Genomic DNA, 21,783 nt, shown 5'->3' on the forward strand with positions numbered 1-21,783 from the left:
AGGGGCTTCGTCGATATAGCTGCAGCTCTACCTCTTTTTCCTAGAAACCTAACGGCTTACGCACGATACCTTGGTAAATTCTCTTGTTTTTAATAGCACATCTTCTAAACTCCCCTCTGTCGTGAGCCCCGGGAGGTCACCGAGTGGCACAGAGTGGCAGCGTGGTCCCTGATGGACACCTGCGTGACCGTCTGCTTCCTCGCTTCTTCAGGCAATTTGGGAGCTGCCGGAGGGGGGGCTGCTCGGAATGAGATTGTTGATAGCGTCCCTACGAGGACTGCTATTAACAGCATGCTGCTCTCCGCTTCTCTGCTGCAGAAGCCAGAGTGATATTTGTGTTCCCATAGCATGTTGTAAAATGCATGAGGTTTTTGCTCATCCTCCCTGGAAATGAGGATAGGAAAATGAGAGCATCCTGAAGCAGAAGCTGTTAGAAGAGCATGCAGAAACCTGCAGCAATTTATGCTTTATTTTGTCTTCCTAGCTATGGATTAGAAGGACTGATTTTTTGCAATGGGCTTTTTCCATAATGGCATTCTTGTATTGTTTGGTCAGAGCTTGCACAGGAGGAAAGCAAGCTGCTGAATTTAGTCACTGATCTCGATTAGCTGTGGCCTAAGGCTATGCTGAGATTTATATCCCATTTGTATTGTTGCAGCTCAAAAGAAGAATGTTCAGAGGATGACAAGTGTATTCTGAGTAGGTATGTTGCTTCGTTTTCATATGAAACCCTTTTTTTTTTTTTCCTGCTTCCATTGGTCAGAAATCAGGTTACTAGGAAGAGAATATAGTACAGTGCTGCAGTGTCCCTGCTAAGGTAGAACAATAGCATCAGAAATAGTTCTTTAAAAATTAGCTGCTTTTATTTAATAAAGCTGCATTGTGCTGGTGTGCACAGTGCAGTCTTTTTTTTTTTTTTTTTTTTTTTTTTTTAAAACATATACTGCAGTCAGCGCTTCCCTAACGAGGTGGCACTATTGTTGAGTTAGAACGATAGAATCATCCTATTGCTTTAGGGGACAGCAGGATTTAAAAGGAGATGCCTTGCAGCCCCGTTGTACAGATTGGAAGCATCGGTTTAAGGGCATTGGCAGAATCATTTCCTTGTTCTTAGCAGCAGCCACTGCTGTGTCGGTAGCGTGTGGAATGGAAGTCCTAGTTGGTAGTCTGTTATGGAAACGCTGTTTACTGTTATTGTAGTACCGTGGTGACAACATGCCATTGAAATGGAAAACGAGCTCTCCTGCTATCTGGAAATTCCCAGTTCCTGTGCTTAAAACATCCAGGTCATCGCCACTTTCTCCAGCATACATGTAAGTGAGAGAAATGAGGATAATAAGGTGGGATTTCTTTCGTGAGACTACCCTGTGGCAAAATACCCTGTTGTATATTAAATGACATTGGCACTCAGTATTTTACCTTGTTTTTTCTATGTGGACCCTCAGATTTTATCCTGGATGTTTCATGATGGATGTTGTGTCGAGTCTTTCCCTCTTTGTTGGAACGTAGAGAAACTGTGCAGATTGAGCTATACTCGTAAAAATATCTTAAATGTTCATTTGAAAACTTCATGTTGATGTGAATTTGTAGAGCTGATCTTGAATTGACAAGTTGAAGCTTTGAGGCAGGCTTTATTTGTAGTGTATATGCTGCCATTCCCTCCTCCCGCAACTGAGCGTGGAATCACCTGCTGTATTGTAGTGCACTTTTGTTTCTGTGAGTTCTTGTATTTACCAAAAAAAAGAAAAAAGAAAAACCCTTGCTTTGATCTTGATCTATTCTTTAAAGTCCTAGCCTTAATACAAATGCAATGTCTTATATTTTAAAAAGTTACAGTAAAAGCTTCAAACATAAATGTAAATCATTAATATCTGAATATATCTATATTATATATAGATATAAAAAAATATATATAGAGAGAGAGAGAGCGCGCGCGCTTATGCAGCTTGCCCATGTCAAGAAACTTAATACAAATAAATGTTTCAATACACATGAAAACAGTATGCCTTTGTTCATCTTGCCAAATCTTGGTAAAGCTTATATTCACCTTTTATTACTGTGAGCTTTGTGCTATCGTATACAGGTGGCTTTTTCTTTCTGAAATAAAACTAAAAGTAGGCTCCTCTACTGGCTTTTGTCTTTGTTTAAGGAAGCAGCTCTTTCAACATGAGGAAGAGTTGCTTTAAAAAATACGCATGTGTAATATTGCAGGTGACTTGTGATATCTGGAAAATTATTATAAAGCTCCTGCTTTCCAGTAGTATTCCAGCATAATAGCTACTATAATTGTACTTTTAAGCTTATATTGTCCTTTTGGAGATAGGCTTTTACTTCCTCTGCTGTAGGTATATGCTGTAAGAAATATGTGTCAAACATATTTACAGGTTGTGTAAATATATTTGTGTGTGTGTGTGTTTTGAGAATTGTGTTGTTAATCGGAAAGGCTGAAACAATGCAAGAGGCACAAAAGCGTGGTCACTATTGTTCTCGATGAGAAAGGCTAGTGTTTGAGGAGCTAACCTGCCAATATATAACCTATGCTGTGTGTGCTCTGATTTTTAATATTAATTTTCATGAAAGTTCTTCAGCCTTTTCTTTGGGTACATCAAACATGCTTAAGGCTATTGGAAAATCCAGCTATTTCCAATAAATTGCTATTTGCGATGAGTTTATTAAAATATGAGTAAATGCAAAAAAAGTATCATGGCAAAAAGAGTTGTGAGGACTCCAAACCTCTTTCAGGGAAATAATGAAGTTGAGTGTTATCTGATATTTTTAAAACTGTAGGATTTATAAAATGCAAGAAAAATAAGGAATAGGCTAGTCTGATATACCTACTGCTGAAACTGAACGTTTCTTTCATGGGTTGCCTTTAAATTGCTAATCTCTTCTGTATATGCTCCAGCAGTTATTATAAGGATCATATGACTGATTATCTCAATGTGTTCAAAGTATGTGGGCATGTTTAGTAATCACGCATAACTATATGATGCTGCCCTTATCTGGAGCATGAGAACTATGTGATCAGCAGTCTTAATCATCATTTTATAATAATACAACGTATCCCAATGCTCAGAGATGTATTTCTTCACTGATGCAGAGTCCTGACATTAGCAGAGCTTTTAAATGTAACATTAAAATTATTCATCCATCATATAATACGGAATGAGAAACATTGCAAAATGGCACCTATTTGATTAGATAGTATACGTCGACTGCTAAAAACAGCCTGTGATTTAGGTTGACCAGTAAAACAGGCGATGGAATTCACTTTATTTTCACTGCAAAGATTACACTACATTTGCTAAATGTTTCACATGATCTGCAGGGGTTTTTCACATCGGTTTCTTTCATGAGTAGTACTCTGCGTGTTGGGAAAAGACTTGACGTTTCAAGTAAGACTCAAGAGTAAACGAAACGTGAAAAGGAACATCTAGTGATGTAAAATATATGACCATAAGACACTTGCATTTACAGATCAACATTTTTATACTTTACATTTTGGATTTAGAAAATATAAATGTATAGTTGAACCCTTATCCCTGTAATACTTGGCATCTAAATGTCATTACAAAGTAAGTTTTTAGTGTAATTTGGAATGTAAAGTATATTGGTAATAGTAGGATGGTTTTAAAGTTTTTTTTTTTATTAATTTTCTACGTGAAGTGAAATCGGAAACTCTTCAAATTTTTCTAGTAAAATTCACCTCAACTTTAAATGCTTCATCCTGCTTATTATTTATAAGCAACTTATGTAGGGGTTAAGCTGAATGTCAGGTACCCTAGATTTTATTAGTGGTTTATTTGCTTGGCGTACGCGATACCTGAACTCTGCCATAGTTTCGCTGTGTTGGGAAGCTGAGACTTGCGGTTATGAGCCCGTTCGGTGACTTGGATGAAGCAGGCATCTACGTACAAAGTACCCCCGTAAAATGGTTAATTGTCCTGTGAATCGTGTAGCTGGACCAGTCTGCCTGCAACGTCTGATTTTAAGGTTGGTGGTGAGTTCCAGAGGTGCAGCGGGAAGACAAAGGGCTCACTGAGGAGGGTCTTCTGCTGGACGAGGTTCGGACCCAGGTAGCACATGAAAGAAAGCGCCTGTTTAAGCTGAGCTGGGGAGTTTGTAGACGAACACATACTCTGTTAGTGAGAAGTCTGCTGTTTTCACTGGTTCTGCTACGACTTTCCTGGCAATGGAAAGGAGAAGCAGTGACTCGCTGCTTCTCGGTTGGTGCTGTTGTTCCCCGCCAGTTACAGTTACAATTCACGGATATTTTCAGGATATCTGTAACTGCTGCAAGCAGTAGCTCTTCAGGTTACACAGAGGGCAAAGTGTCCCTCTGCAGGGAAATGCAGACGTCCCCTGACTTCTGGTGGAGCTGACCCCAGACAGCTTGAGCTTTTCCACCGGCTGGGTGAGAGGTGCCGGGGTGGTTTCTGGGGAAGAGCAGGCGATATCGCAATGGGAGCGTTGGCTTTGAACAACAGCCACAGGTATAACGCAGCCTGACTGTAGCACTTGAACTATAGATTTGCAAGCCTGTATGCACATGCATGGCTTTATCAAGTTGTTTTACGTTGTCTTTCGTGACACTTACGTCGCTGAAGTTGAGGATATAGGTTCCTTTTGTAGAAATGAGTGCAACAGCTATTAAGCAAGTGTATGCCCCGCCAGTGAAATTTTATATTCATATCTGCTGTCGCGTGGACTCTTTGGGGCAGACCTGGGTGACTGAGTGTTGTCAGGTGAGCAGTTTCAGCAAGTGAATCGCAGGAAAGGACAAAGTGGGTAGCAGTGGCTTGGAAATGTGGCATTCCTTGGACCTGTAGGCATGCGTTGATGGCTACAGGTTAAAAAGAAGCAAAACACCCTGGCTGGCATAATTAGAAGTTAAGAATTGAAACGCTGCTTTAGAGAGGGTAGGGAATAATACAGACTTGCATTATATAGACACAGTTTAAAGTGTCTCAGAGCAGGCATCCAAATTATTGAATGATCACAGGTCACGTCATCTAATACATTGCAAACTTAAAGGAGAATTCTCTCCTTCACAGTAGCAGTATGTCCTTAATACTGTTTTCCAAAGTTGTGTGGGTTTCCCATCAACATGATTGAAGAGCTGTATGTGAAAACTCTCGAGATCAGTCCTACAATGCACACCAAAAAAGAATTCATTAATGCAAAAATACTATTGCTAGCTGTTTTCTGAAAAGTTAGATGTTAAATGTTTTCAGTCTTCAGAAGGCAATATTTGAACAAATAAGTAAAATTTAAAAAATCCTTGATGCAGAATAACTGGCTTGTAAACGTAGTGCCTTCTAGCTTTTGATGTTGAACAATGTTTTGATACTTCAAATAGAAGCTACACTTTGAATGTGTTTTCACAAATAACTGACTAAAGTTAGGTGGAATAAACGAATATGATGATACACGTGCATTATCACCTATCAGTCGTTTGCAACAAAGTGTGTCTATCCTGAGTTGTGTGTTTTTAAACTTGTCTGATAGGAAATGCTGTACAGTAATGGAAATCAGTTACTATGCAGAAAAGTTGAAGAAATGTGTAATACTCAGGAGTAACCAGTGTTAGTTTTAGCTGCTTATGTAGATTAAAGCTTTTGTGTCTTCTCCCAAATCTCCAATTTGCTCTACAATGAACTTAAATTTATGCTATATAATGTTGTGTACTTAAAAGGGAAAAGATGTATCTGCAGTAACGAATAATCCATCAGAGACCATCTGTATCAGGCAGTTTTCTTTCTTGAGACCACCCTACATGTCTCTACCGTTTTCGTTGGTCATGTTCGGTAAATAAACCGTTTTGCTGGACTTCTGAGCGTTTGACAGACTACCCCTTATTCACACCGAAGCGAAGGCTCGCCTGTCTTTGACAGGGTTTCCGTTCTAAGCAGTTGCTTCCTAGATATTTCAGATTTCGACACACTGGAAGTCAACGTGCAGTTTTCCCAAAATGTTTCTAAAAATAATCCGAAAATGCGTGCAGACAGCTGAATTTGGGGGTGGGGGGGAAATACAAGAGGGTTATTTTCTGAAAATAGAAGGCAGCTTTTAATCCCAGCCATTTTCTTCATAGACTTCTCATTTGTGCTCGTTAGTCTTACTTTCGCTGCTGTTCTAAAATATCAGATATTTCAATAGAATATTGGAAGTTGGAGATGTGAAACTTTGTTGTAGCATTAAATTGGCAAAACCAAAAGAGAAGCTGGTTGTAATGATGGTTCCCAGTTCCAGTGCTTTTTCTGGGCAGACTTTGAGGGTGATGCTACAGTTTACAGGTTCTCAAAATCGCTTTCTGCTCCTTACGCAGTATCATGTCGCAGTATTGACAGTATGTTGTGACGTGCTAAAGTGTCTTTATTGGACTATGTTGAATATGTTGCTCAGCTCATTCTGCCAGAACGTCAGGTCTGCCAGTTTGTCATTTTTGCCATTATTTCCTTGTTAGTGAGGAAAACCAGTGTTGCGCAGTGACTGCTGCCCACTTTCTGCTCGCCAGCCTTTGTCTTGTGGTACAGTAGTTCCCACTGAAGTTTGGGGGTACCCATGGATTTTTGTAGAAAATAGTTGGTGAATATTGGGGTTTGAAAGCAAGTCCCTTGTTCTAAACGGCGAAAGCGAGAACAGCAGTGTAAGACTATGGAGACACGACGTTAAAGTGGAGGTGCACGTTCATGTTGGCGCTGTACTGTTTTGTCTAGCAATAACAGGAAAAAAAGCCTTGCAATATATAAGTTGCAAAAATGTGTTTTTCATGGCGTGACAAATAGCCCACGCCTGTTATCTGACATGTTTAGATTTAAACTCTTTATGATCTGAGGGAGAAATATTTTACATGATAAAACAACCGTGATAAATGATAAAGCAAAAGGAATGATAGAGCAGACCTCAGTAGCAGAAGGAGCAAGGGTTAAATAACAAACTGTAATGTCAGAATGTTTTTATCTTTTTTGTTGCCCTTTAAGCTGTCACGACTATCCTGGATAGCACATGGACAGAAGGAGAGGATGTGGAAAGGAGCTCCTAGGTCCGATACAGCAATGCAAGGGAACGCGTGTTGTATGACCAAAGCTTGAACGCACAGATACCACCTTAGGTAGACAAATGTGGGGTTTAGTCCATTAATTTTGCTTTCATTCTAAGGAATCGTTCTGCCAGTCTAACAGTTTCTGTGTGGATATATAAACTAAATTTAAAGACACGTCAGATCTGTAATCTCCCTGTGAGCGCAAAATGTTTTTAAGCGTCTTGTAACGCCTGGGAAGCGCTCAGCTGCCTAGCTCCGAATGTGACTTGCGTTTTGAACACTTAAGACTATATATAAAGGGCAGAAGATTAGGCTGCGCTGGCGAAGTACATCCTGAAAGCGGAGCCATACAGTGATGGCTGTATTTTACTGTTCTGAACTTCAAGGAAATAAAGTGGTTCTGCTTCTGTGGAAAAGCTGCAAAGCATGCGTGCTTGCGCTGCTCTTCCTGTCCTTAACGACAGCAATCAATAGCCTAACGACAACTTTGGCAAAATGTCATTAGAGAACTATTTCTAATTTAGAGTCATTAAACAATTTGAGTCTGCAAATTTGTGCTAGAAATGGCTAAATGCATGTAAACCCTTTGTCAAATAGATAAATGTGGATGTTGTGCTAAGACTCCTGGAGAGACTAAATGCTGTTCGGAACAAAAGCTTTATGGCAGTGACTGAGCCAGCTATTGCTTTGTTTTGGTGGAAAACAAATTTGCTTTAACCAGGGGGCTATAATTATGCAGCAAACAGTTTGAAAGCTCTGATAGTTGGATTGTTTTATAAGAGGGAGTTTTGAGGAGGATCTTTTCTGTGCGTATGTCCTCGGAAATCGTACCTGAACAGCCTGGCTGTGCTGTGCGTGTGGGAGGGTGGTGGTGGTGGCAGTAGTATTGCTCAGTCCTCCTCTGCTGCCTTGGTAGGACCTAATTTTGCGGTGGCTGTGGGAGCATCGTAGCCTTAAAAAGGGCTAAGTGATGTGGAGAATATTCTCATTTCTCTCTAGCTCCCCCCTTCCACCCGGACCCACGGGCGTTTCAAACAGCCATCGCCTATTTAGGCACCTGAGTGTTTCTACTAGCTTTTCTCATTTCTGCGTGTCTCCTGGGCTGGCGCGCTTGGGTAGCGACTTTATGCCAAGACTCGTGGTTTTGTGTGGCAGTTCAAAGAAACTTCACTATAACCTGAAGGAAAAAAATATAAATTCAGAATAGCCAGACGTTTCTGCACTAGTCTCCCAAACTCGGTCTCTAGAATAACTTGCCTTGAGCCTGACCCTGACTCTGTGTCCGAGTCGTTGAAGCCCGTGTCTGAGCATGTCCTTGTTCCCGTGGTGGCTTTGATACCTTCAGCGATTGTGGTTACAGGGTTTCTCCTTGAATTCAGATTTAGAGGGGCTCGGTATCGGGTTACAGAACAAAAGTTTAAATATCCTGCTATTGTATTCTGATATATGAACAAGTTCAGATGTAAAAAGTGAGATATTCAAATACAAGCATGAGCATGTTCCCCAAGGCCAGGAGAGCCCTGCGCTGGCTGCTGGAGGGACTCTTAAATCCCAGCCGCAGTAGTTAATGGCAGCGTTAATCTGTTGGAGGTAACGATTTGTTAACTTCGGGTGGTGGTGACCCCTTTCACGTAAACAGCATGAAAACGCAGGTTACTTGCTCTTCTAGGTGAGAGAGAGAAAAGGTAAGAAATGCATATCGGTAACCTGAGCGATGCAAATCTAGGTAAATTGTCACGTCTCTGTAGTTCATCTGTTAAAAGCATCCTTTAAGTTGTTCAGTAAAAACAGTGACATCCGAAGCAGAACGTACGCGACCAGTGCTCATCGTAGAAGCCTTATGAGTGGGAACCGGAGTGTGTGTTAAGTACAGCAGGTCATTCAGTAGTGCCTCCCAGTGCTGCTGTTTTGTCCATCCTAATTTCAGATCTTCAGCAGCAACAGACGCAGAGCGTGACCCCGAGTGCACTGTGCCAGTACCTGTACGCCCTCAGAACGACAACGGACCTTCAGGAGCCTGTTTCCTAAACGTTTTGGTTGATCTGGTAGAGAGATCAACCTGTGAGAACAAAAATTACCTTTTTTCCTTTGTTTTCTCTTCTGGCTGAAGTCATGCATGTATTTGGAAAGTGTAAACTTACGTTTCCTGTGTAAACTTCTACTGTATTTTTATAATAAGTATTTGTGAACAAATGATAGAAGTGATTAATTTACAGATGCCGCAGAAGAATGGAGTTTAAAGAAACTCCTGTTGAAAAGTGATGAGAAGTTATTTTAGGGGAGGACAAGAGTAAGAGCAACTCTGCTGGAATAAAAAATTTCCCAAAAACGTGTAGGTAGAAGATACAGAATGGAAGCAATGTGAAATGCCAGGATTATGTAACTTGTTCATCTGCATTGTAATAATATTTTCTGTCTTAATATCAGCATGATGAGATGTTCTTTTATACAACACTGCCATATTAGTTACACTTACTGAGATACTCTTAGATGATCACGTAATTTATTGGGGAATTCCTAAATTCATCACTCAGGGAGCTGGAGCATCTGTTCATAATGAGAAGACAGTAAGATAGTCAATACTTAAATTATGTTTTGGCAGACTAAGCATACTGAGGATATATTTTGGCAGACTAAGCATGCAAAGGAAGGAATTACTATATATTCTAGTAATAGTTGAAAGTTTCATTGTATTTCAGTTGGCCTTTTCATTACTAGTTTTGTCAGCAAAAAATATACTCAGCTGCATGCACTATAGCCCCATAATATACCAGATTTTTTGATAGATCATAAAATAGTAACGATTTGGCCTGGGATAAGAACATCATAATATGAAATTGAAATGCGGTTCTTTGTTTGCTGATAAATACCAGAGTACTGGCTCATGCCAAGAGTGATTTCTGAAGATGCCATTTACCAGTGACCAGAACACTTGCAGTCATGGTTCATTGGATAGTAATTTGACAAAGAAAATAAGGTTATAATCCTTTCAGAAGCAAGCTATTGAGCTTCACTGAATTAAGAACGCTCTGACTGGGCAATATTGCTTTGGTAGGCTTTTACTGAGTTATGCAGAGAGTAGGGGTTTTTAGGATAAAGCAGGGATCATGTGCTCTGAAGTATCTGTAGATGTAGGCCGATGCCCTTCTTTTGCGTGCCAAGACTGTGCTGTACTTTGACCATTTCAACCAGATCAATAATCTGCTGACCTAAATGAACAGATTCACGATAATAATTTCCATAGTTGCCGTGTTTGTCACATCAGAGTAACTTCAATTTCTTCTTAAGAAAACATCAGAGAATTATTGTTTTATTTCCTTCCTGTCCCTGGATATTACTGAATTGTTCCAGTTTAAACTTCATCTTCTCCACGAAGGTGGTACTTAGCCATGGCAACTGCAGTATGGTTTTCCTCTGCCTGAGCTACAAAAACAAAACGAGTCAGTGTGATTTGACGTTACCTTGGTAAGACTCTTAAACGGTTTTAATTTTTTTTTTATATCTCAACATTTGACTTATCTTCTTTCTGTTTCTAAAGATAATCGCACAAACTGTCCAAGAGGGGGGTTCAGGTAACTTGTAGTAGATAAGCGAGATTAAAAAGGATACGTGTAAACAGAAGATAAATGAAGAGAATCTAGTTGTTCCTATAATTGTTATGGAAAACTGTGCAGACCAAGCGTGTATGTTGAAAGTGGTGTTAATAGCCACGTTTATAGCAACTTCTTGTGAATTATCACTGCATGCTATTGTAGTCGTCTCCACCAACTTTTTTTTTTACTCCAATTAAAAATGCTACTGCTGCACCTCTTGTTTAATGACTTCTATTGATCAGAACAATAGAATTAATTAGAAAATGAATTAGCTTTCTTCTTCAGTAGTTTGCTTAATCGTGATATACTGTACTTACAATACAGTACAAATCAATATATTTACATTCATTACTATCTAATTAGTTATAGTGCTTGGCAAACCTATGTTAATGAATATAAATAATGCAGTTGGTGACAGTGCCTAAACAAGGCAGATGCACCGACTGTGCGTTCCCTGGGAATTCAGCTGGCTGTGAACTCGCGTGAACCCTTGTGGCCTGGCTGTACGTGGCAGAGCTATTTTCGAATATTCGTTTTACAGCCCCCAAAATGGAAGTTGTGCGTTGTAATAATTTGAAATCTCCTTAGAGGGCTGTTTTTAGATGAATTTTGTTGTACATGATATAGTACTTGTGGTTTTTTTTTTTTCATTTCCTTGTCTACTGGTATCAGTGCAATATGTCAGCGCTGTTGCATTCCCACTGTCTTGCAGAGATGAGTACTTTCGGCTGTTATGTGAAGGTAAATGTCAGAACTGGTACGATGCCGGTGGCAAATTCGGAACATCTGGTCACGTTGGGAGGGCTGTTTCCGTGTGTCCGTGTGTCACAGCACGGGGGTTCAGCAGACCAGCGTGCCGGTCCCTGGTCCCAGTGCTGGCTCGCGCTGTAACTTTGCCAAAAGAAACTCCGCAATGTCACTTGCCGCAGAATGGCAGTGTGTGCCGGTCCTTCCTGAACCGTTGAGCAAGCTGCAGGTGAAAGATGCTGTGCATATAAAACCACCTTTCTTTGGATGGGAATGAGAGGGGATTAAAAAATTGTGTTTGTGGATTTTATTGAAACGTACGGTAACCTTCCAGAAAGGAAAACAGGGTCTTGATTTCAAAGAGACGAAAATCCCACCGTCTTGAATGGGAAGCAGTTGAGGCGGAACAGTTGATTTGTTTGATTAGTACAAAGCACCTTTACAGTGACTCGATTTCGTCTCTTTAATACGGACTAGGTCTCGGTGGTGGCAGCAGGCTGTTAGGAGCGTTTGTGTATTACACACGTCAAAGGCCTCATAATGGCTATCTTAAATATACACCAAAGACTAGTACTATAAGACCAATTTTGTCTGGTTATCTTTAAAATTATTCTGAGTCAAATGCAGCCAAGTTAGCATTTGAGATTAGAACTGTAACATTTATATGCCTGGTGGATTTTTATAGCATTCAGGTTTGCATTTTTAATGTCTAATTAGCGAACACAAGCTACACTGTATTCCTGTACATACCTGACAGCAATTGCAGAAGAGGAATAATGAAAGCGTCTTCTGTAGAACAAGGCAATTCTGTGCAGAGGGGCTTGTGAGCTGCCGAGCTTACGTGCGTGGTCTAGATATTGGGCAACTGCCTATTACGTTTCGAAAATCAGATAAGGGAAATAACTGCTTGTAGCCACACCTCGGCTCTGTTAAACGTGTGGCTTTTGTAAGTATTATAAGCGTTTTAAAATATACTTTCTCTCTATTGTGTATGCTATAGAAACAAGGTATCGCGTGTTAGAGGCCCTTTTAGGACAAAGCTTGGAAAATTTTATGTAATTTATGTGCAGAGATGTGTATAAAATATGCTGTGCGCTCTGTACTGGCAAACACTAGCAGGGAGAGTGCCAAATCCGCTACCAGGGAAGTGCCACGCAGACGGTTGTGTACTGCGTTTTGCCCACATATGCAAGTGGCAAAGTGCGTGCTCTTTCCAGAGTTGACTGATCTCCTGGTAGGGCTTCAGAGGCAAGTCGGTAAACATGTCAATGAAATGTATTCTGGGTAGGTTGCTTTTCCTCGTTTTTTCCAGTATTTCAGCTCACTTTGTGGTAACAGTATAGTGTTTGGTCCGGTCTGGATGGGGAAGCGCTCGTGGTGATGGTGGCCGCTGGGCTGCTGAACCTCCTACAAGGGAGCTGTGTAACCGTGACTAAAATGCTGCCCCTTCCTCGCGGCCTCTCCGGAGAAGTAGGTCTCGTTATTACTGCCGTTGTTGGAATAAATGCATCATGGTCAAGGCCTTTGCCTTCCTTTGCAAACGTTATAAAATATGCTAGCTGTTGAGAAGTGGAAATAGCGTGTGGTGGCAGCCATGGTGAAAAGCCCCCTCCAAACTGGCAAGCAAGTTGGTTTGCTTGTTTGTGTGCGTGGGGGGTGTTCCCACCCCCCCCCCCAAGTGAGGTGCACATCTTCTGCTTTTTTCCAAGTTGAAAAAAAAAAAAAATTTTAAAAGCCCCTTCGTGTAATGACTATCTGATCTGACATTTCTGGAAGCTCTTTCAAGAGCATATGCTGTCAAATTAATGCTAGTCGAATCTGCAGCTCTTTCCCGCCCACACCCAGAAGCCTCCCAATGTTATTTTGTGTTTCTTCTCTTAGGAAGACACGTAAACAAATTTAAAGACTGAATGTCCTTTGAAATCACAGTAGACTCTCTCCTTGATGTGATTATATTTTGGATTAACGAAGAACTGGAACAAAATGAACAGAAAATCTTTCGGGTCGCAAGCTAGCAGCTGCTTTGCTGCTGTGTTACGTTGAATGATGCATTTATTGTACGGCAAGGGTAGCTTGGAGAACGCTCTTCTCAGTGCGATATACTGGTCAAAAAAATTGTATTTAAATCATACTCTGGATTTGTGTTATAAATTGGAAATCACTCTGTTTTTAAAATGACTGAACTCTTGCATCCTACGGTACATCCACATTTAATGACATTTTTTTGGATGTATGAATATTGGATTGCTACATTAGGAGTCAAAGCTATTTAGATGTACCCTTGTTCCTACAGTCTGTTACGTCTGTGTGCATAAGATCTCAGTGTTTCAAACCCATGTAAACTGTTGAATGGTGAATTTGTTTTGACTATGTTTTCATAGCTGACCTTAAGTAACCATGGGTTTGAACAAGGCACGTCAGTGCTGTCAGAAGAATTTCTAAGTTTCAGAAACTGCTCTGAGTAGTTAACATACCAAAAAAGGGAGGAAAAGTAAACCATTTTTCATCTGCAAATTCCCATTTTGTCCTTACATAGTGATCCCAGTCAAACCTTGAGGGGGGAGCGGAGACTAATTTAAACATATTCTTGTCACTTATTTAAAGTAATTTCTGAAACTAGTTTGGAGGCCAATGTTTTTACCTGCATGTAAACCTCTGGAGGGCTTTTTGTATCTGAGATTCACAGCATTTATGTCAGACTGCTATGATTATTTCTGGAAATATGGGGTCTTTCTTAATAATGAAAATATCCTCACCTGTGAGTTAACAGCATATGTTTGCTAATTAATATTGTATATATGCACATCTATAGAGAGAGCATGCATTATGTTGGTGTGCGTGCCAATAGGTGGTATATGCAGTCATGGAAATTATGAGAACTAGTTACTAAACTTTCTAGAGATTAGATTTATTTAGATTTTGCAATAATTACAGGTTAGGGTAGGTTGAATTGTATATGCACGTTTCTTTATGTAAATCTACTTTGCATCTCCAGATTAAAATGATAGGTCAGTAGCAGTGTGGTAATTTTTTAAATAGTGCTACCTAAAAACAGCCCTTCCTCTCTAGATCGGACAGTAATTATTCAGAATCAAAATCATGCTACTGACTCTTCACACTAATGAATATTAAGTGAAAATTGTATGAAGCGGTTGCCTGCAATAGTGAAGTAGTGAATCTCGTATTGTAGAAGAGTTCTTCTAGTTGTGTATTTCTAAAAGTAGCTTAAAATTACCACACTAGATATGTTTTTTGTGGTTTTCATACTTGAGCAAGATGATACAGCCCATAAAATGAAATTACTAAACTTTAAAATACCTTTAATGTGCTAATCTTTTAGCTTTCCATGGCAATCCGGTGTGGTGAGACACTTGATTTTTGGACACTGAACGCTTGAAAACATGCTAAAGATGAGAAGCGCAAATAGAAAAAAAATGATGCCCAAGTTTCTGAATCTTGGGGGAAAAAGTAATGATTTAAAAAAAAAAAGCTAAAAATTACAATTTTAAGTTAGACTGCTTAGGTACTCTAACATTTTCCTTTCTTAGGTTAAACGATGGAGACCAATAAGGACCGGTTGTGTTGCCTGCTGATTTTGACCCGTAGCCTCTACGCTGTAACTTTTTACTCGAGACAACTGCGGTTTTAATACACAAGGACACTGTCTGAACGTGAATTCGGTCTCAAAGTTTCTTTGTTCTAATCTTCTTAGATCTCTGGTGGAAGAGGAGGATCCTCATATGAAAGTATCTCTGGGTAGCAGCGATATGGGCGTCTCTGCCCATCTACAGTCTTCGAAGACAGGAACCACGAGATTTTTCACCAGCAATACTCACAGTTCTGTGGTATTACAGGTAATTGAATACTCTTGTGTCAGTAGTGACCTGTACGGAGAATTCTGAAGGCTCTATAAGCAATGCCTCCACTCTCCAAGCTTTTCAGACTAGCTGTTCCTGAAAAGCCTTAGGAAGCGTGTGTTCGTGTGCCGCGCTGACAGTGCCCCAAAGCAGCATGGCTTGTCGTTTCTTTTCCTGAAAGTTAAAGGTTCAACTTTCAGCAACAGCTTGGAGGAAAAAAAAATGACTTTTTCCTGTAATTATATGGCTGTTAGATTCAGAGAGGTAATATGGTTTAAAATACCAAATAACGGCAGTATCAGAGCAACTCACTTGGCATTAGTCATGTAATTATTTTAGGCAAGCACTCGTAGCATCTCTGTGTCTCAGAGTTGCCTTAGAAATGCTATGAGGAGAGTTCCTTATTCCTTTCCCGTGTCCCTAAAGCCATGCCCTGGTTTGATGCAATGCCCCTGCAACGGGTCTGCCAGTATCCCCTGAATTTTCCTTGTCACGGCAAGTGCCTGTGAATTTTACGCGGCAGCAAAGGAGCCTTGCTGGGAAGCCTGTTTTGTCTGCAGATAGAAAGATGCTCTGTTTTCTGAATTGTATTAATATGCGTTTACTTCATTATTATTTTTTTAGTCACTGTAAGTATATTCTACAGAACTACCTGTGAAATGGCCTGCAGTATGGCAATTAGCTAGGCAAACAAGATAAATATTAATAGCTATTAAATCAACAAGTTTCAAATTCTTGCAGTTAGTGTACATTAAAAGAATTGCTGTTACATTGTAGATAGCAAGTGACTTTAATTTTTGTCCGTCGCAAATGAGTATCCCTCTTTCTCAAAATACAGAATCTTCCCTGTTGATAAATCCAGCAGTCTTACAGGTCTGTATTTCTTCTTTAATATTCAAAAGTTATGTATTGAAAAAACAAAACAAAATAAAAAAACAAAATTTTTGACCATGTAACAAAGGTGCTGGAGAGCCTACAGAAGAGGAGAAAAGGAGATGAAAGGTGATTGGCTGTGCTCTAAAATCTGACCAAAATACATTCATATATTCAAAACTGTATCAGCTAATTTCCATGAAACTTTATTTTTCCTAACTTGTGTTCTGTAGATTAGCGATTCTACTTGTCTGTACTTATGCTAAAAAAAACAAATGAACTTTAAATGGTAAGATCATCTTACTGTAAATGTGTAATCGCATAAAAATGTTTGGCATACTTACTGTTAAACTTGCTAATGAATTTTTTTTTTAAGGTTGGGTACTTTCAGTAAAGGCTGAGGTATCCTGAAATCTGTTAGAAGAGTTGCTAGAACTATGGTGAAGTTCTCTTCTCTTTCGTCCTGCAAAGACTGAGTAAATCCATCTTTAGCTGCTATTGTAGCTGCCAAAAACGAACCCAGAGAAGTTAAGATGGTTGTAGCTCTGACTTTTAGGAAGTCCAGTGGTTCCATATAGCTACTTCTCCAGCAACACTTGGAAAAAGCCCTGAGCCTTTCCATGTGGAAGATATTACAAGTTTGCACTGGACATGAAACCTGTACAGATCACTGAAACCATGCTCCCTTCTCCCTGAAGTACCATTCTGATTGGAAGGTTGTTATCTGTGTCGTTATCTTGACATCTTAAAACTGGTATCCTGATTCCCTCTTCTACTTTTATCTGCTTAGACACAATCAAACTATGGAATTAGACAGGACTACCATGTGGTAGTGCTTTCTTCTAACAGATAAAAACATTATCCTCTCAAACTGTAAGACTCTAAATATAAAAGCATTTTATCTTCTCATTTCTGATGGAGGTTTTATGCAGAACCAAGCTTAAAAACTTGGACAGTTCTTGCTACTCTCCCGCGCAAGCTTTCTCAGGAGTGCAGACTTATGTATGCATTATGTATGGCATAATTCCTAGGAGAACTGCCATCAGCGAAGGAGAGAAGTGGGGAGGAGAAAACCATAAAACACCAGCTGCAGGGTTATGCTGTGCTCAATTTGTATGTTATTAGAAAGAGATTCTATCCTCTGCATTCTAGCAGCAAAGATATTAGCTTTTTAATATGGGTAAGGACGTAACAGCGAAAAAGGATATTGGGAAGCCTAGGCAAAGTGTTGAGACCTTGTTTCTTCCTCGTCTTTTCCTAGTCTTTTCTTCACGATTCTTTCTTCACGTCTTCCTAGTCTTTTCTTCACGATTTAAGCCAATGGAGAGCTGGTAGTTGTAAAGCTGTGTTTGTAAAAACTCGAGTCCTTGAGATGCATCAGTTTTGCAAGAGCTGAAAATAAGGGGTTTGCTTGTCTGAATGCCTGAGTGTGTGAACTGCAAAACATTTGATCCTCTTGTGCATCAGAAATGAACTGTTCTGGATGAGGAGGAAGGGACTACCAGGAATGTGGGAAGTCTCCATATTTCTTTGCAGTTGAAGACTGCTCCTGATAAAGGAGTCCTGCTTCCTCTATTTATTGCCATTGTCTTACAAGCCTGATACCATAATTACAGTCCATTTACTTATGACCTGTAGAGAGAGTTCTGGCGTCAGTGCAGCACTGTCATGAGTTATGCTGCTGATTTGACATTGGTGTGAAAGCTTGGCAATAAATATCACAAAAGGCGCTGAAAAGCGTAATCCTGCGTTGGCTTCTGGTATTTATTAGAGCTAATAATTCACCTCTTCATTTGTACTCTGTTCTTTTCTGTTGGACAGATTTGAATGCCCTTTTCTACTTACCTTTGTAGTTTTGAAAAAATACAGCCTTTCTTTAAGGTATCTTAAATTGTAAACCCTAGGAGCTGAGGCCAAGACTTCCTCAAGTGTTAAATCTATAAAGGCAATATTTGCATGTTTGCTAGTACTGGAAAAAAATCATATGATGTGCCTGACCGAAGGAAACTGTTTTATGTTTGAGCTTCTGTTCTGCAGTGCATGAAGGACGCTAATATTGTACTCATCTGCAGTATCCCCAGCCAGGCATACATTTGGAAGAAGATCTTTCTTTACTGTTGCGGATGACTATTTCTTTTATTACAGTTGGCCATTATGAGTACTTCAGAAAAGGAAGCAGAGCAGATACACCAACATAAGAGCAGATTTTGGAGTTTGTCTTGTTCACTTTGGTATAAATTTGATAATTACGTAACCAGATGACCACTTTCCTTGCAAGCCCCAGCATTTTGCAGCCTCTTGAATGGTGTGGAACAGAACTATATCTAGAATGAATGTGCCTCCCGAATGGGTAGGTGTCAAAGTGATGATATGTGTCCCTACCTGAAACAGCTTCTGGAGTATAAGCTGTTGGAACTAACTTCTTACTGAAAAGAAAGTATGGGATGAGTAAGGCTACGATATGCTTTGCATTCTTCAGTGATTTATGGAAAGTAAGTTTTCCAGTGAATAGTTACTGTTTATTAGATAATTACCATATATTAGATACTATGGTATGTAAGATGACAGCTTATTCCTCAGTGACTTTTTGGAACTACAGTGTGTATGTGAATAAAAGTCAATAAATTTCACTTTTCGCTTAAGGGAAGCAAGAGACTCCTGCTCCCCTCGTAGATGGAGCAGATGTTTCACCTTATGGTCTTCTTGCAGGGTTTTGACCAGCTGCGAGTTGAAGGTTTGCTCTGTGATGTGACGTTAGTTCCCGGCGACGGTGATGAAGTGTTTCCTGTTCACAGAGCAATGATGGCCTCTGCAAGTGATTACTTCAAGGCTATGTTCACAGGTGGTGTTTTTGTTAAAGTCGTGTAGCTATCTCTAAATCACTGTCACTTGGACACTCAAACACGTGCTCAGTATTGAGTGTGAATCAGTCCTAATCAAAATGATCATATAAGTTTACCTCCGTGTCTTTCTCAGGAGGAATGAAGGAGCAGGATTTAATGTGCATTAAGCTTCATGGTGTGAACAAAATAGGCCTAAAGAAGATCATTGATTTCATTTATACTGCAAAACTTTCCCTTAACATGGACAACCTTCAGGACACTCTGGAAGCTGCCAGCTTTTTGCAGATTCTACCTGTTTTGGACTTCTGTAAAGTGTTTCTTATCTCCGGGGTAAGACATGTTGATTTAATGCTACTCATGCTTCGTGTTCAGAATGATAAAGGTCGTTTTTTTTTTTTTTTTTTTTTTTTTTTAAAACAACAGTGGCTAAACAATAGGCAAAGTTAAGGCCTAAAACTTGCCATTATTCATGATTTATGTTCACGCAGTAAGATCTAGAAGGAGAATTTCAAGGAAATTATGAAAGTCTTTTGAGTATTATGTATAGGGTGTGTTTTATGTGAATATTATACCATATTACAATTCTTTTAGTTCCTAAGTGCATTTCAGCGATGGTAACAGCAACAGTAATTATAGTTCACAGATGCCTTACTGGATTTCTTTCTTCATGCTCTCACGTTCTCCATCCTTCCATAAGAAAGCTACTTCTTGTATTCAACTGAAAAAATAAAAGAGCAAGCTGTCATTGTTGTTGTCAAAGTAATAATACTTTTTGTAAACCTTTTTGTTTTGAGGAGTGAAGTGCATGATTGTAGTGATCTTCACAGAAACTTTTACATCGTCTTTGTGAATTGGTGAACTTGGTCACGGTCCTTTAGTATAATACACCTTCTAAAGGGATTACTAATAGGATGTTACAGAAGTGTCAGTTATATGAGAAAAGTAGCTACCAGAATTTTATATTGATTACTGTAGTATACTAGGACAAAAAATGGCCTCGAATGCCTGCTGGAAAATATTTTTTCACAATGAACAAAACTTAGTTTCGTAAGCAGGGGACTTGCTTACAGAGTAGCGACCTTCTCCTCTTCCGTTAGTACTGTGTATTTAAAAAGTGAACGCATATGCAACTTGAATCAGGGTTGCTTTTATGCAGTAGCGAAGCTTGCCTTGCAAACAAGTAGAGTGTAGTTGCAATACAGTGCAGTCTATTTACAGTTTAGAGTTGGCCTGCTGATTCTTATTTATAATTGAGATTAAAATCTCAGGTCATCAACCCACTCCATGGGGGACACTTTAGTAATGCGCTTTTCTTCCTTCTTCAGAGCCAATGTCCTGTGCTATTCTGAGGTGGTGCTTTGGAGAAGTGCCGCGTTCCCTTCAAGCTGAATGTCTAAACAGTTTTGCAATCTTCTCTGTATTAAAAGACAAACGAGATAATTTCTTCTGCAGCAGCACGACAGATTTTAAAGACTTAGCTTAAGTAACTCAGCTTCTACTTGTGTAGACTTTCTCCTGGGTTCTGTCTTCATGGGTAGAAAAAGGCATGTGAGGAAAGAAACCTGATGAGAAATATTTCCTTTTTTCATTGAGCTGCAGCCTCTTGTTAAGAGCACTGTTTAGTACTCCACTGTTTAATATTGCTGTAGTCTAAACATCAGCTCACATACAGATTTTGTCAGCTTAGGTTGTCTTTCAGAGGTTTTATGTTTCAAACATCTTTTCCTTTTTAAATCTCAGGTATCAGCGGCTTCAGGGTCTCGCTGTATGATGGTGCTCCTTCTAGCATTCTGTTCAGTGGACTCAGTCCATAAATTTTGTATGCTTCAATTATATTTACTTAAGATATATATAGTTAAACAGTGCAATTTCATAATACAGGTGCAGCTGTCTGTATTTTATCTCGCACACAGGATGTAAGCAATGCCAGTACAGGATGTTTCAGTACCTCGCCTGGCTGATGCTCTGCAGTCCTGTGTAAATGTAACTTTGTCCTGCCAGCAAGTAAAGGGCACCTACTTTGTGGGGATGCAGAACGAGAGAGCTGCAGAGCTCTGCTCTGAAAGGCGTTCAGAGGGATGTGCTTTGGCGTTATTCCTAATATTTCCTTAAGCTTTTCTGCTGTTAGTTGCTTCTATACCTTACTAGAAATCTAGCTCAAAACCTTTAGGAGGGAAACGGGTGGGTTCTACCTGAATTATAACATTGTTTGGCATTCGATGTTCTATATGTCAGTAATGACAAATAAAGAAGCAGGTGATCTCATAGTTTCACAGGGTACGGAAACGTGACCAGGACTTGTGCAAACAAGAGGACTCAAAAGATGCAAATGACAGAAATCTGCTCCGTAAGGGAAGTGTTGGATGCAACTAGGCTCTCTATTTTCTATGGCGTATTTTCTTATTGGCCAGCTCTCTGCGAGAGTTGAGATAATGTTGTGTTAATCTTAATCCTGCACCATCTATTTTGCATTGTTATAAACACCAAGATGGAATAGTTGGAGCGGCTCCCTTGGGTGGGAGTTGGGCCAGGGGGGACAATGCACGCCCTGACGATGGTTTCTGGCTCTCTGGTCTCTGATCTGCCCCAGGTTCCCTTTGTTCTGTGACGGTTCCCTTTTTTAGGTAGAACAGCGACTTGTTTTTTTGTGCTTTCTTAAGGAAAGAGCTTCTTTCATCTTAAATCATGTTATTTGGAAGGATTTTTTTTTTCCATCATTTGTGATGTTCTGATTTTCTGAAGGTTTTCCACCTACAGTGTTGACTCAGTTGTCGTTTTGGTTCAAATAAGTAACGTCTTATTTGAGATCCCCTTTTGAAAGGGGT

General features: G+C 39.8%; 1 protein-coding gene across 11 annotated transcripts in view; it reads left to right on the forward strand.

The window, feature by feature from the left end:
- KLHL13 (kelch like family member 13) overlaps positions 1 to 21,783 on the forward strand; it is an 88,352-nt gene that overhangs the window by 49,832 nt on the left and 16,737 nt on the right. For 4 of the 11 annotated variants that reach the window (XM_068956771.1, XM_068956769.1, XM_068956770.1 and 1 more), the window contains 3 exons: positions 15,098 to 15,239; positions 18,825 to 18,957; positions 19,092 to 19,288. In XM_068956771.1, the coding sequence (XP_068812872.1) occupies positions 15,098 to 15,239; positions 18,825 to 18,957; positions 19,092 to 19,288 (472 nt within the window). Of the gene's footprint in view, positions 1 to 611; positions 704 to 983; positions 1,314 to 15,097; positions 15,240 to 16,080; positions 16,116 to 18,824; positions 18,958 to 19,091; positions 19,289 to 21,783 lie in introns of those variants that run through there. The other 7 variants (XM_068956766.1, XM_068956767.1, XM_068956773.1 and 4 more) reach the window with 5 other exon arrangements.

This window comes from Struthio camelus, chromosome 11 (genome assembly GCF_040807025.1).
Source record: "Struthio camelus isolate bStrCam1 chromosome 11, bStrCam1.hap1, whole genome shotgun sequence".
In the NCBI taxonomy this organism is placed as follows: Eukaryota; Metazoa; Chordata; class Aves; order Struthioniformes; family Struthionidae; genus Struthio; species Struthio camelus.